Here is a 16746-nt window from a genome sequence, read left to right as displayed (position 1 = left end):
CAGTAGCTTCATCGTACTAGGCCACATCAGATCTCGGGTGGAACCAAGTCCGCCAGGCTGGCCCATGTGAAAATATCAGGTCAGAAAAAAAATTTAATTCTGGAGTTCTTTGTGCCAAAACCACGATCTCACTATGAGACATGCTGTAGGGGGGGCGGTGCCGCATTTTTTCGAACACCAGTGGTTCTTCAACGTGCACCTAAATCCAAGTACGCGAGCGTCCTTGCATTTTAGCCCCATCAAAATGCGGCCGCCGCGGCCGAGTACACGGCCTCGAGCTCCGCAGGGCGACGCCATAGCCCCTGTGCTATCGCTCCGATTTATAACGTGAGAAGCAGTCATGTAAAGGAACAAGAATGCTAATCGTGCTGCTGAGCCCTGCGCTGACGAGAAAGTAAGGTCAAACTTGGTCCCGTGCCTCGCCCAGGTGGTTCCCAAGCTGACGTCGATCGTGATGGCCGAGATCGAGAAGGTGCTGGACAACCGGCCGCGGCCCGTGCCCCCGCCCAGGTGACAATTGCAGGAGCCCTGGCTGGGCCCCCGAGCACCGATCCCCGACAGCCCCGGCTCGCAGCGGCTGCAGCCGCAACAACACATCGCGCTCGACCTGGACGACCCGGGCCCGGCGGAAGAAGGAGGCCGGGTGCAGCGCTTCTTCGCAAGCGTCGCGCACGCCTGTGTTATCCAGTAGCGCCTCGCACGTAACGGGACGTCGCGCTGCGCGCCCGCGGTCGTTTCTCTTGTTCTTCCGCGCGCGGTGAGGTGACCCGTATCTGTCGACACGAAATTTTGCAGCGAGAGGTTTGGTGAACTAGCACGTTATAGTCCGCGCTAGCGGTGACGCCTCACCGTCCTAGCACGGCTTGTGTAGTGTCCGCTGTCCAGTTATTTGTCACCGATATCGAGAAGATGCAATTGGGGCCGTGCCTGCGATCCGGTTGTGTACCACGTCGAAGCAAACCGTTCCACGAGCTTTCGACCTACAGACCCCCACGCACGCTCTGATTCAACAACGTATACGCAATACAGGGTCACTTACCAAGTAGCAAAGTAAGTCCTACGTGGCCGCATTACAAATTGTTTTCTGGAGCCTTAGCATGATTCATATGTTATAGCGTGTCTGTGCTGAAAAGCGCAGCTTTTAATCGTTTTAGTCCTCGTGCAAAGACGTATGGTACACAGGTTAATTCATGAGCAACGCCTACATTGAGCTATAACTCACTGACTCTCTTTTTTCTAATTCAATCTTCTTTTTACACACCTGCGTCGGATTTAAACCCTACCGCTGCTCCTATAAGTGTTTTTTTTTTTGTTTTTGTTTTTGTTTCCGACAGTTCCCTCTATCATCTTTCCGTACATTCCTTGTCGTCCTGATCTAAACTTTATCGCTCTTGTTTTCAGGTAAAAAGTGTCTTGCCACCATTTCTTAGCTCGATACATTCAGATTGGGACGTTCCATAAAGTTCTTACACGACAAAATTCCGTAACGTGTGCGTACGAGGCGCCAAATGACCACATAACTGTCTACAAATGTTCGTACGCAGAACAACAGCTCCGTGTGATTTGGAGGTCGAAAAGACCGCGCGAAGAACCGGAAACCTTGCGGTACGCGCGGAAGGCGAGGCTGTGTCTATAGGCGCTCAACGCGCAATATTACGCGTCGCTGGCTTGCAACGTGCAATTACCTACAGCCTAATCTATAGCCAGCGCTGTTTCGCAGTTGCCGCAGAACGTCGCTACGGCGTCGTACAGATGACCGAGTGCGCGTCGTTTGGGAGGCGAAATCATTAGAGGCGCCTGCCGATACGTGCTCGGGAGGTACGGTAAACAACAACAACAAAAAAGAAACAGCCTAAGCGGCTCGATTAGCCTCTGGCCATATCACGCATATAGCGTGGAAACGATGTTCGGATAGGAGAGAGAAAAAGAAAAAGCGGTAACTGAAACGGTGGCGTAAAATATCCTGGCAGATTTGCGCCAACATAACGTTCGCTGCAGAGCTCACACCGAAGAGCGCATAAAGAACCCACCAGGCCGTTCGTTCGCTGCTTTCGGTACGCGGAAGCAGGTTGCCCTGACGTCTGCAGACAGCGAATGGGGGGACTATAAGCGAGCGATAAAAGAAAAAAAGAGAGAAAACTAAAGAGACTTCCTGCAGTGTGTCTGGGTTTAACCCTGACTTTCCTGCTGAGGCCAAATAACCAAGGCGTGCTAGGAGCTTGAATTTGCGAGTTGGCACGGCGTACGTTGTCGATTCTAATGTTTTTTTTTTTATTTTGTCTGTGTTTGTTCATATAACGGCCAAGGAAAGAATGACGTATTAGGACTCGAAGCAAGAACACGTGGTATCGCGATGTTTGCGCGAGAATGATTTTGTCGATCCGGCGTTCTTGGGTACCTGAAATGTATAGTTCTATTTTATTTTTTCTGTGTGTTCCTGGCCGCCTTATGCGAGTGCAGCGAAGAGAAAGTCTTGCGCGATCGGACTATCCCGACAAAAAAGAAACATATGAGCATTAAATGACGGGACGCTTTCTTGGTGATCAAATGCACATTAATCGCATGCGACAAAGGAATTTTAGGAAGACCGAAGACGGTCGCTTGAACTGATGAACAGCGCGCTAAAGCAACGCTAAAGGATCCCTTGCAGCTGCTGCAACTAAAAAAAAAGATAACTAACACGTCAAAATCGACGTATATATTGTATTTATTTGATGTGAAAGCACGGATGTTGCCTCTAAAGGTGTGCGTAGACGGCGGTATGGTTTTTGCTTACTTGGCAGGTGCATGCCACGGGACCAATTCTTGCATTACGTGGCTTCGCTTGGCATTCACGAACAAGAGAAACGTCCGCTGGGTCAAGCGATGGCGTTCGTTACATGTGACGCTGCAGCCTTTTCCACTCCCGGGGGTTGACCGACACAGCCAGGGCTCAAGAATATCTCTGTATTTAGGCGCGTCTCGTTGCTTGACCATGTTCGGTTTTTTTTTCTTCCTCTCAATCCATTTTTACCTCTGCCTACTGTTTCCCGCAGAAACCACTGATATCCATGTGTCACACTTAAGGCTTTGTTACTAGAGTTACTTATACCACCTCCTGTTTCGGTGCTAAACTGTACGCGCAGTCACATGACCTGCGTAAAGTCGCGTGGGTCCTTGGTGTTTGCAAGGGGGCATGTCCGCATAACATAGGATATGTATACAGTCAAAGCCACAGCTTTCACTGTGAGCTGTAGCTTTCACTGCAGTTCGACCTTCTACATCTTTCAGCGACACGGTCTTTTTTTGTTTGTTTTTGTCTTTTGTTTGTGTCACATTCGCTTCCAATACCCAGTCTAAGTTAACCAATGTCGACTTTGCTCTAACGTGCAATCAATGCTTCGGCGTGGCCTCCTTGTGGACTTACCGTCAGATTGCCGCGTTGAATTTGTTTTAATTAATTCACGAAACCGGAGCAACGCTATACTACCTCTCTTTTCTTTTATTTGTACGCAAAATGATACTATCATTATTCGCACGCTCCGGTTATATACAAACATTGTCACCATTCTCCTGCGCCGTGGCGCAGCACCCTGTCTATTGCTTTTCTTGTTTTCTCGCGAATGTTACAAATACAAGGTGACAAGAATGCATACTAGACGTTTCGCTTGTATAAGTCATCGCGCCTCGCACCATTTATATGGTTATGCAGAGTAAGCAAGAAAAACCTTACAGTTACGGACACAATTGGGTCATTTAACGTTAATGATACTGCGAATTAGGTCTATAGGAAGTGCTGCCGCCGCATAATCGTTTATAAATTGAGCTCTGCACGGCTAGTGCCTGATGTAGAAGGGGCAGAGCTATGACAAAGATTTGTTACAGTTACAGGATTGATTGATTGATTGATTGATTGATTGATTGATTGATTGATTGATTGATTGATTGATTGATTGATTGATTGATTGATGTTAGCTCTTGGAACCACTAATTCAGTCACCCTGGATTATGAGTGGCGCAGTACAGTGAAGAAGAGCGTCTGGACACGAACCCGCAACCTCATGTTAAGCAGCAGAACAGCCGCTGCGCAAGTACAGTGAAGCTTAGGTGAATTTGGTTAGATGCCATGCTGCTTAATGAAAAAAAAAAGTCTTGTGGGCGCAATGAAATTGTAAAGATTCTACCTTCGTGTTTGTAAATAGCTAACCGCGCTGAAAAAAAAAAAAACATGTCGTCTGTATGCATGTCACTTTGGCGCATTGCTTTCCAGAATGCAGGTTGAATTATCTGGCACGAGCAGACTGTACATATAGAGTTGCACATTGAATAACGTAGCCAGATGAATACCTTAAAGACAACCTTGAGTGCGTCTCCTTATGCAAGTTTACAAGAGCAGATATTCGAGAAAAGCAGTGCTGTAAATACGTGCGAACTTAAAGGTTAGATAACGGATTGTTTTGCGTAAGTGCTTGGAACCGTAGAACCGTAGGAGATACCGCGTGTATCTAATATCCAATCTTCATAATTCCAATGCATCTGCTTGATTGAGCAGAAACGTGTAACCAAGGAGGTTATATCACCTACGAAAGTTTACTAGCAACGTTAGACACAAAGAAAGAAAGAAACTAAATTTCGCCGCAACCTGGGCTTAATTCCAAATTATTTTTGCCATAAAACATACAATAAATGAAAACAACGTTGAACGACGGAGCACTATTTTCATCCAGTACATGTTAAACGCATGCAGTCGATAAATATCTCGAAAGAAAATAGATGGAGAATAGTATTAGACCGCGACTTGTCACGCGTAAAACACGCGGGAATAAGATACGTCGTCATTATTGAAATCGGTTTCACGATTGACCAGGCTATGACCAGAAACGGACGCGAAAGTAAGCCGCGCCCGCAATCCCGTAAATCATTGACTGTTGTCCCTAGAGTTGGGCGTAGTCTATATATAAGACGCACTGAGGTTTACATATGCAACAACAACAACAACGTCACGTCGCGCGTTTGTCAGAGGGTCCAATTCATTTTAACGTGTGTGGTTGCGATTGTGTGGGTTACGCGATCAAGGCGCCCCCGTTTCCCACGTGGGGGGGTGCGAGTCGTTTCCTGTACATGTTTGACGGATCTACGCGAATGCAGGTCTATCCTTTCTGTGTATATAGTCTGTATGCGCGTTCAGTGAAGCTATACATGCTTTGCTTCTGCTTGCAATGAAACTTTACGTAAGAGTCGTTTGTTATCTATGACTGTTGTGCCCAGCAACTTTGTGTCACTGCTGTGCACGTGGTAGCGAATGTATAACGCCCGCTGTTTCTGTTTTTTGCTTTTGTGCTTTTTGAATGCTACAGCATTTTTCGTTTGTGCGTTTGAATTGACTATACTTGTATGCAAAGAACATATACGACCCAGGGGCCGAATTCGCAATACTTTGTAACAACTGTTTTGTCCGTTACCAACAGCCTCATAGCTAAAAAACGTTAATCTCTGTCACTTGCGGACCGTTCTCCTTTGTTAAAACCACTCTGTGAAGTAAGAAGTGTTTTGTGAGTGCGTGCCCAGAGTGTTACTTCGTAAGAACCGGGGATGCAGTGCCGTGCCCTACCATTCGGTATCGGTTGATACCGGCTTTCCTCGCAGATTCGACTTGCAACATAACTAAACCGGAGCAGCTGTAGTCGTCCTCGGTTTTGCTATGTGACCATTGTTAGTTCCTTTCGCCTGTGAAACTTCCTTCTTAGTGCTAGCGTAATGAATGGCAACTAGTTTTGAAAAAGCGTCATGCTGGTGCGGTTGTCTTCGCTAAGAAAGGAGTGCTATCGTTTCTCGGATCTCTGTCGCAGCTCTACAACTTACAATAAAGCACGGGCGAATGGATGAGAGAACTGCGATGTTTTATAGTGCGTTTGCCGCCCCATCTTTCCAAGGTGCTGCTGCTTTTGTTGCTTTTTCCCTCCGTTTTGAAATTCTCAAGTGCCGCCATACCAAGCATGCAAGATTAAGAGTTCAGAATGCGTCCAAGAATAATCCTCAAGGGCGCTTTTAAGACTTCTTAATTGAAATGTTGTTAACGATGATTTCGCGCATCCAATCTAGAATTGATTTATACAATGGTCCGTTTTGAAGTCTTCCGTCATGGTTTGAAGCAGCATGCAGAATACGATAGATTCTAACCGAAAGATTGCATAGTCACAACCCGGCTCTCAAACTTGTGTATAAAGCACCTGAAAAGCTCTCACCATAAACGAATGATTTGAAATGTTCCTTAAGGTAGACGCATGTGCCCAAACGATGTGCTTGCTTACCTCGCGCAGACTGTCTATATTAGGTTTGATCCTATACCTGTTTCGATTCGGTTCGCTTCGCTTTGATTCGATCTGTTTGCTCCGTCCTCTTTGACTTTTTTGTTGGCAGCATAAGCCTTTGGTGGAGTCGCACAAGGTAAAACCGCTCCGCAAATACTATTTTCCGCATCAGCCGCGACTGTATATATTGCACGGGCAAACCATCAACTGCAGCCCTGGTTAACTGTTTCTGACCACATACGCTGGAAAAGAAGGAAGGAGCGAGCGCCATCTTTCTTTTTTCCAAGTGCCTTGTAACATGGCTGCGCATCTATCACTATACAACCTGCTGCTACCCCGCTGTTTATCTTCCCTCTTTATTTTCTTGGACGTAAATAACCTCTATCTTCTTCCTAATCGGTTGCAACCTGAGAATGCAGCGTGAAGTACATCGTCGTACAAATCAGTGAGAATTTGTATGGGTGCGCCACCCAATTACGCTCGCTCATTTTGGTGACGTCACGACGGATGCGAAGTTCCTTGGATGTCGACGCCTTTTTGCAGGAACTGTGTTTTCGAGGGCGGAAGAACAGATGACTTGGGTGCAGTGCGGTTTTGTGGGCGAAGCCTGCGCTGAATTTCTCAGGTTATCACCGATATCACAGAGCTCGTCTGCTTTGCGTCATGCATGCTGCCTGCTGATTCAGCCACACTAAGCGTTATGAACAAATTATTTTTTTTTGCTATCGTATATCCACGCACGGCGATTTCAATTACCGAGCTAAGCTACTCTTTAACGTCGGAGGAATACACTAAAATAAAGCAGATATATAATACTACCGTATGTAATAAAGATCGAGACTGTTTTTTACGTCAATAAGAACGTAGTTATCATAGCCATTGTAGAGACAGAGTAATGTCTACACGACGCTTGTAGTCACTGCATCTAAACCACGGCATATTTATAGCCGATCCACTGATATGCGTAGAAGCGTAGGAAATCAATGCCTCCTGTATATAGGTGCTGTGCTACGCAGGTGCTGAATTATGTATAAATTTTGGGTCCAATTCAGGTGTACTTGTTCTCACGCTTAACTTCTCGTAGCTGCCTTCCCGCCTGCTGACCAAGACTGTACCGTCATAACTGCTTGTCAGCGAGCAGGCCGTTTCACGAAACATAACACGTCCCCGTGAATTTGTTCATAGCGCCGAGTGCGTTATTCTGCGCAGGGTTTGTAGACACCAGCGTACGGGTGAACGTTCTGAGAAGAGAATGTGTACACAGCTTTCCACCGTTCTATCCTCAGCTGTTTCCTTCTTCCAAGAAGCACAGTGCGACAGGGTCTAATGGTCCGTTGATTCTCGAATGACAAACGCTTTAGAAATGTTGAAGATGCCCGTATGTACGCAGGGGTTGTTAGTACATGTGTTGTTCAATGACTAATTACAATCAGTGCGGAGTGCACTCTGCTCAGGTGACCGAGTACACACATTCATTAGTGCAGCTGTTTCACCCTGCGAGAGAAGGTGCTCGCGCACGGTCCTTCGCGCATAACTGCACGCAACTTGCCGTCACTCATGGCAGGAATATCAGCCATGATAAGTATAACGAACTACAAGAACGTTTGGACATATTAAGCGCAGTAACTATAGTTTGTCATACTTTCCTTTCTCTCGAGGCCACAAAGATAAGTGCGGCTTGGTTTATTATTTTAGCGTCGGGGACATAGCCTAACCGAAACGTTGGCGGTCATTAGGTCGTTATCCTAATGAATCCCTTTCTCCCGTGAAGCTATATTCGTGTGCGCCGATTTGTTCATATTGTCCTCGAAATATCCAGTCCTGAGTTATGGGAGCTTCCGTGAAGGAAGTTGTTTATGGAGACAATTCCCACAGATGGTACACAATGAAAAAGACCACGACTAGTAAAAATCCTGCCGTTTCCGTTTCGAGAAGGAAAAAAAAATATATTTTTTCTGGCCACGTGAGTATCATACTCGAGCACCGCAGCTATTTGCGATTATAGCTTTTCCGCCTTTTAGTATTATGTCAACACAATAGTTATTTTTGCGTGAAAAGTGAGCATAGGGGCGTCGAAATTTTATGTAAGCCCCGCCCAGATTCCGCGAGAACCTGCAATTGTGCCTCGTGCGCCTTATTAGCTAGTTTTCGATGCGTACCGACACTCCCACAAATTTTCTGCAGTGACGTTCAATCCGCGGCTTTCCTAATCAGCCGCAGACGTGCAGTACGGCTACATGATCCGGTATATAGTTTTCTAATAACTCGAACCCTCGGTAGCAGTGGCTTAGCTAGGTCGTCTGGTACCCGGGGCCCATAGGTCTTCTGTCACCCCCCCTCCCCCCCCCCCCCCCCGGGTGTAGCCGGCGGAAAGAGGGGTGTCTTCAGACGTATATGACACCCCCCCCCCCCCTCCAACTGGCCCCTTGCACCCGGCCCCCCGGCCCCCCCTGTTGCTACGCCACTGCTCGGTAGTAGGGCCCGAAGACAAGCAACCGAAGACGCGATGTTACAACTTCTGACTACCATGAACGAGCCTACGCATTCGCTTGTTAGTCCCGCAAGGAATGACTGAGACATTGCATGTGATATGCCAACGCCTATGCAAACACGTGTTTAAGATCCACTGCTTGCTGCTAAAGCCCGCCGTGGCATTCATGGGGTTATGCTATACTTGTTGTTGTTTTGAAGACCTGCGCACGACACAGGAATCCCAAGTCGTTTCTGGAGCTCCAGTGGCCGGAGCATTCGTTTTCAGGACGTTTGTGAAATGTGCCCTGCTTCATCGATGCCCTTCGATGCACGAAATTGATGCTATATTTTTCTGTGCTCCTGGATCACACGCATTCAGAACATTGCGTGCGATTTGCTGTATGTTTTGAGACCAGATTAGGACTGTTAGTGTTCCTCTTTTGTGTGTGTGAGTAAAACATTTCAGTGCAGTCAAAATGATGCAACTTGTGTGCTACTAAGCTACCAGCAAGAGTGTACTGTGAAAATGCCGTTGGGAATTGGATGTGTTCGCAGCATATCCTTGCCCAAAGAGGCGTTAACTGAGCGATGTGTTGTGTTCGTTTACAGTGACGTCATATTGTATAGCTGTGAGGACATGCGTTTACCGCTGCTAAATGCTTTTTTCTCTCTCTCTGTATGATGGACTACTAACAACAACAGCGAAAAAACTGCATTCACAAGCGTTCAGAGCGTCTGTGTGTCAGCGTGCGTTACCCTGTTTTCCTTCTAACGCACTGCCATTTTGTCATTATGTACCGGCGCAATCTGATGGGAAAGTATGTATATATATATTTGTTTCTTTTTTGCACGAGCCGCATAGACAATAGTAACGCTACGTGTATAGCTGTGTTCATTAATTATGATGCCTCAGCTATCGTTGCGCAATCTGAAATGCTTTGTAACTTTGAGTACTCTCTCGACTTCTGAAATTGCTTCATCGCGCTGTTCGTGCATGACGTCACTTGACGTAGTAGCATACGGTTCATTTTTGTCACCGACATGTTGGCGTAACTATTTATAAAACTGCTGCATTACCTCTCCGCGAGAGGTGTACTTGAGAAGTTTCAAGAACAGAAACCTTATTAGTTGGAAGTGCTAGACGTGCATGGCAACGTTTGTAATGTGACGATATTGTCTATAGCGACAAAAGGACTCGGCGAAGTAGCCGAGCATTAGACTATTGGAATGCAGTAGCCCGCAAACATAAACAAGTAAAGCTTTCTTTTGACTTTGTATTGCCGACACTGTATAGCTCTTCACGCTTCATGTATATATACTATAGAGGGAAGTACGGAAACCGCGAATGAACGGGAAGCCAGCTGTTTACGCTTTGTTCGTTGCGGTGGTGCTGTCGACGATGCGACGAAAAGTTTAATAAAGTTTTGACATATCATGTTGCCCGTTGCGCACGTGTGCTCTGTCAGTCGTTCTTTACAAAGTTTTCGAATGGGGTGATATTTTCGCCGGTGTTGTGCCTGCCACCACGCAGGCCATCGTCCCGTGTGCCGCTGACTCCAGTGACGCCACTGACCGGCGCATTATCTGGACGCTCAAGTACATATTGTCGAATTCGCCATCTTTCCAGATACGATTGGCTCACAGAACTTCTGCACTATCTCTGATTGGCTTGAAATACCCGTATGGAGAAATGTGGGAGTGTTCAAATAAGCAGTGGTAAGATACCTAAGTCATGCAATAAGCAGTCTTGTAGTTGTATAGCAGTTACCGAAAAAATGTCAGGAAGTACGTTACTCGTTACGTTCTAATAAAATGAACGCGTTACCGTCCTACGTTACCAAGAGGATTAAGGTACCACATTACTAAAAAAGAAAAAAGAAGAAAGCGCCCGCTACTTTGTCGTTACTATGCTCAGAAACTTTAGACAGTGGATCTCAGTCCTAGTCATCCTCCCTGCCGTTCATTTATTATTTTAATTTTTCTTTCTCATACAGTGGATCTTCATTGCCGGAACCCCGAAGAACAACTTTATTAATGGCATATTTTACACACATCAACTTTTCGCCTTTAAAATACTGGACATGTTTCTGCTCACGAAACAAAAATACAAATGCTGCAGCATTAGCGACATGCATGATTAGCCCTGTTAGAAAAAAAAAACTTATTTTAAAATTTCTTAACAGCACCATAATTATTCGACAAACAACTGCCTAACAATTACAACCTGCTGCTCAACACAGTGGCGTAGCAAGAAATTTTCTTTTTCTTGGGGGTGCGGGAAGCGGCATGCATTTGACCGCGAACAGTTGAGCGAGAAGGGCGGGCTGCGCAGGCAGCATCCTGCTACACAAGAAATTCGGGAAGGGGAGGACACGCACCCGGAGTACACTTCCCCTCCCCTAGTGTTAACTTAAATTGTGGGGTTTTACGTGCCAAAACCACTTTCTGATTATGAGGCACGCCGTAGTGGAGGACTCCGGAAATTTCGACCACCTGGGCTTCTTTAACGTGCACCTAAGTATAAGTACACGGGTGTTTTCGCCCCCATGGAAATGCGGTCGCCGTGGCCGGGATTCGATCCCGCGACCTCGTGCTCAGCAGCCCAACACCATAGCCACTGAGCAACCACGGCGGGTCCCAGTGATAACTTGGACATCAACGTATTCTGCCACAGAATATTTGAGGGAGTATTTTACGAAACTGGCACTAAGCACAAGATTTTCGCTAAGTCGATATGCCCTTATTGCTAGTGTGCTCAATTTTTGAAATTGAGCTAACATAAGGAACAAAGTTAATTAGCTAAACTTCATTAGTTAACACCATGCCATGTTGTCACGCAAGCAAACACACGCGAACAGGGGAGGGGGGACTCCCCCCCCCCTCCCGCCCTGGCCTTTTTTTTTTTTATAAGGGACCGCAAATAGAGTGCACAGTCGTTATAAGAACCAAGGGTTGAGCAAGTACATATGGGGGTTCATTGTATAAACGCACCACAGACACACACGGACATGAAACGTAACTTATCACTTCGTTTGTTTAGCCACCTGTTGTTATATACCGGGCCTTTATTTCTTTTTAGAAGGTCCAATGTTTCTAAATATTGACCGTGGCATGCAGATAGCACAATTCTAACACTTGTTCTAAATTACTCGTTGAGGCGGCCATTACTTCTACGAGAAATCAAAATGCCCAATGAAATCATTGACATAATTACCGTAACTAACTTCTTATTGAATTATTTTACGGCACATATTTCAATCTACGAGTTATAGCCAGTGAGTTCGCAAGGCGTTTCCAGTTGGAACGATTTCCTGACTTACCCAAGGCTACATCCACGGTTAGAGCGTCCCTTTTGCTAAAAGACCCATCACCAGGTCGGGCCATAGCAAACAGACAAGTGCAGTGGATAGATTATGCGGTAACTATAATGTGGTCGAAAAACAACCAAAAATTCAAAAAGCCCGCATGCTCCTCTAGGAGAACCACCACCGCTTCGTCAAAAATTTAGCCCCCATTATCTGGTAGCTAGTAGAGGCGGCAGATAAGCTCGCCTTTTCGCACCATGACTTTCGATAAATTTGATTTCCTTCTATCTCGGCTACTTCAAAACATTTTAGAGCGCAGCTCTTAATGTCCCATTCCTGCGGCGAGCGTCGGCGGTGGCGTAACCGAGCGAACGAGCGCAATAGCGAAAAATGAGCGAACGCGGAGCGGCAGATGAAAGACGCGAGCCGCGAACGGCGGAGACCAATGAGAACGGCCCCTGCAGTGACGGGCGCGCGGAAAACTGGTTTCATGGGGACCCGCCCGACCTCTCGACGCGTACTCGTATCTGGTCTTAGCCGGACTGTTTCGTACTATCGTCTGCTCGCGTCAGCTCTCGCTCGCGCTTGTTTGGTTTTGTCTCGCTAGCGCTTATTTTGATAGTCATGGTTTTCCGATTGTATCATCATCATCATCATCATCAGCCTGGTTACGCCCACTGCAGGGCAAAGGCCTCTCCCATACTTCTCCAACAACCCCGGTCATGTACTAATTGTGGCCATGCCGTCCCTGCAAACTTCTTAATCTCATCCGCCCACCTAACTTTCTGCCGCCCCCTGCTACGCTTCCCTTCCCTTGGGATCCAGTCCATAACCCTTAATGACCATCAGTTATCTCCCCTCCTCATTACATGTCCTGCCCACGCCCATTTCTTTTTCTTGATTTCAACTAAGATGTCAGTAATTCGCGTTTGTTCCCTCACCCAATCTGCTCTTTTCTTATCCCTTAACGTTACACCTATCATTCTTCTTTCCATAGCTCGTTGCGTCGTCCTCAATTTGAGTAGAACCCTTTTCGCAAGCCTCCAGGTTTCTGCCCCGTAGGTGAGTACTCGTAAGACACAGCTATTATATATTTTTCTCTTGAGGGATAATGGCAATTTGCTGTTCATGATCTGAGAATGCCTGCCAAATGCACCCCACCCCATTCTTATTCTTCCGATTATTTCCATCTCATGATCCAGATCCGCCGTCACTACCTGCCCTAAGTAGATGTATTCCCTTACGACTTCCAGTGTCTCGCTGCCTATTGTAAATTGCTGTTCTCTTCCGAGACTGTTAAACATTACTTTTACTTACATTACAGTTTTCTGCAGATTAATTTTTAGACCCACTCTTCTGCTTTGCCTCTCCAAGGTCAGTGAGCATGCATTGCAATTGGTCCCCTGAGTTACTAAGCAAGGCAATATCATCAGCGAATCGCAAGTTACTAAGGTATTCTCCATTAACTTTTATCCCCAATTCTTCCCAATCCAGGTCTTTGAATACCTCCTGTAAACACACTGTGAATAGCATTGGAGAGATCGTATCTCCCTGCCTGACGCCTTTCTTTATTGGGATTTTGTTGCTTGCTTTATGGAGGACTACGGTGGCTGTGGAGCCGCTATATATATCCTTCAGTATTTTTACATACGGCTCTTCTACACCCCGATTCCGTAATGCCTCCATGACTGCTGAGGTTTCGACAGAATCAAACGCTTTCTCGTAATCAATGAAAGCTATATATAAGGGTTGGTTATATTCCGCACATTTCTCTATCACCTGATTGATAGTGTGAATATGATCTACTCAACAATAGATCATATTCACACTTTCCGATTGTATGCGTGACGTGAATTGTGTAGTACTTTCTGGAAGCCAAGCAGCACCAGCGGTTACACTGGAACCTTCGACTAGTCATGTATAAAAGCCGACGCACTTGACCCGCAGATCAGATTTTCAACGATTGCCGACTCTGCTACAGGGCTCTCTGAAATTCTTTGCCTCTATATATCGCAAGATGAAACCACGTATAGAGTTGCGCTGAAATTTTGCATTAGGGAGTACCGTAACCGTCGGTGAACGTTGAAAATATTTTTGAGGTACAATGCTCCCTTAACGACGTTTTACAACTTCTAGTGCATAACTTAAATTTCCGCGGCGCCTGGCGGGGGTTTTCTCTTCCGTGTCCCTCTATGAAAACTTGTCTCGGCATACGGAGGCACCGCAGGATTAGAATATTTACAAGGGCTGAAGCACAAGAGGTAGACTTGTGCTTGTGGTTGCAATTAGGCTGATAATTGAATGTAACACTGTTGTCCACATGCTTACGTATCAAGCACACACACTCCTTTCTGTAGGCATCTTATTACTAAAAAGGAATGCTTATTGCAATGCATATCTGCACAAAAGCTTGGTTTCATGTTTGGTACATTCGACAGCGTCACGTCTGTTGAGATAGTGCTCCCAGGGTACTTTGCAGTGCATTGTTTATAAACACAGTGCTCTGAAGTAATAGATTAAGCAACCAGTGGTGATAATATGTTGAGACTAGAGATTCATGTGAAAACAAGCTTTAGTAGGTAAGTAAAACCCCGCTGATACGTTTTTAAAGGGACTGTGGAAAAAGATAATACCAGCTGGGAAAACATAACCGTTAGGAAGGGTGCAAATCACCAAGGTACGTCGGAAACAGCCCAACTGGCTGCCAATGCAGTTATTAGATGCATCGGTACTCTTACTGTGACCAGGAACGGCAGATGCTCCCAAGTATAATTAAGGGACACGAACGGTGTTCTGTCACAGTGGCCCCTACTGCAAAACATTGTGTACACTTCACTGCATAACACAGTTCTACTGTGCTGAAGCTTACTGAAGAGAAATGGCAATTGTCAAATGCAAATAAGACCCTTGCAGGCCCCAGAGTAAATGTAGCCCCGTACTTGGCAGAATTGGCCCAGTGTGCGTGGTTCCCAGTAGGTATTAATCGATGCACACCTTTTCAGATGCTTCGCCAACAGCCCTGTGCATGATTTCTCCCAATCTTTGCACAGCACCTGGCTTGTGCAATTCTGTTCGTTTATTGCAAACTTCGGTCGCTTCTTGCAATGAATCAGTCGCTTGTTGCAACAAATTAGTCACTTGTTGCAACAAGCATGCCTGCTGCAATGAATTGGTTGCCTGTTGCAACATGCGAGAGTCAATTTCTCTCTGCACCATTATATTTACGCTGTGGCCACTTTCAAATGCAACATAAGATGCTGGAATACTACAGAATGGCGCTGTATCCAATGGGGACATAATACATAGGAGTCAATGGAACTTATGTTGGGACCACAAAAACATGACGCAGCAGCCAGGAAAATGCAACAGTGAGGAACGTGTCAAAGGCCCCACTAGTCATCTCCCCATCCCCAATGCCCCCACAAACACAAAAAGCTACACACACAAGAAAAAGCTACCCAATGTGTAAAAAAAAAGTTGCCCAGAGTAATGAGAAACTGAAGAGAAGCAGACCAACTATGGAAAATAAAAATCGAAGTTGCTGAGCCATACACTGCAGAGATGTACTCTTCTTACTGAAACAGCACGTAAAATTACTAGAAAGTGCAGTCGAAGAGCTCAGCAGAAAATGTGCTGAACACAGTAATTCACTGATGAGCTTGTTTGATCGACAACATTTAATCAAATATTGAAGACACACAACAGACACAGTTTTGTATATAATGGAATAGTTAGGCCGAAACACACCTGTCTGTCAGCACACACACAATAAAAAATGGTGATAGCTATTCCAGGCTCATGACTAATAGATGCAAACTTGTAGGGTGCAACCAGAATTAAACTTGCACACTGGTACAGTCAGCGACAATCAGGTTCTGTTTTCTAATATTGACATAAGGTGTATGTTACACTGGGATCCAAATGAGATGCAACAATGCATGCATTGCTGTGCATTGATGCTGAAAGAATCAAGGCCAAAGACAAAAGCTTTGGCACTAAATTTAGTGTCAAAAATTCACTCCTGCATTGAAAACAGTGTGATTACCTAGCACACAAGCACTATGAATGGGCTATCATTATAGTAATGACAAAAGCAAAACTGGCCAGAGAACAAACAAAAGTTGCATGTGGCATGACACTGAATTGCTGGTGCACTGGCCAACTAAGTGCAATTGCCATTGTGTACACATTGCACTTTCTAAACAACATGCATTTGAACAAACGCATAGCCATTTACAAGCTGAACAGTACACTGGCAACAGCAGGAATAACAGGCCTTGTTGAACACTCCTTAGTTGTAGACTTATAAATTAGCTTTACCTTAGAAAGTATGCCCCCACTTATAACAGTAATGACAATGGCCCTCGCTGAACACTTAACTGGATGCATATAAGTTATCCTTGTCTTAGGAAAGCATTTTTACTAAGTCCTGCAATTTTCCGCTAACCACAGGGAACAGTGAACAACATGGAAAGTGACTAACATGAGAAAAAGGCGTGGTTAAAGTGATAAGGGTGTGCATACTCAGCACATATTCTTGTGCAGGACTTGCTTCACAGAACACATACCAAGGACAAACTCACAAATGTAAGCATTAAGCCAAGCATTTGTGCGTCTAAGTTGGACGCTCTTTAACCAAGTCTAGATCGATATTCCGAATGTCTGAACCATAGACAAGT

At 45.6% G+C, this 16746-nt stretch overlaps 1 protein-coding gene across 2 annotated transcripts in view; it reads left to right on the top strand.

Moving 5' to 3' along the window:
- Positions 1-10199, top strand: part of Hk (potassium voltage-gated channel subfamily A regulatory beta subunit hyperkinetic) — an 85959-nt gene extending 75760 nt beyond the window's left edge. For both annotated transcript variants that reach the window (XM_065435480.2, XM_070534040.1), the window contains exon 16: positions 428-10199. In XM_065435480.2, the coding sequence (XP_065291552.1) occupies positions 428-514 (87 nt within the window). In that variant the 3' untranslated portion in view covers positions 515-10199. The remainder of the gene's footprint in view (positions 1-427) is intronic.
- Positions 10200-16746: the final 6547 nt, after the last annotated feature.

Source organism: Dermacentor albipictus, chromosome 2, assembly GCF_038994185.2.
Source record: "Dermacentor albipictus isolate Rhodes 1998 colony chromosome 2, USDA_Dalb.pri_finalv2, whole genome shotgun sequence".
In the NCBI taxonomy this organism is placed as follows: domain Eukaryota; kingdom Metazoa; phylum Arthropoda; class Arachnida; order Ixodida; family Ixodidae; genus Dermacentor; species Dermacentor albipictus.
This window is presented reverse-complemented; position numbering and strand designations above follow the sequence as displayed.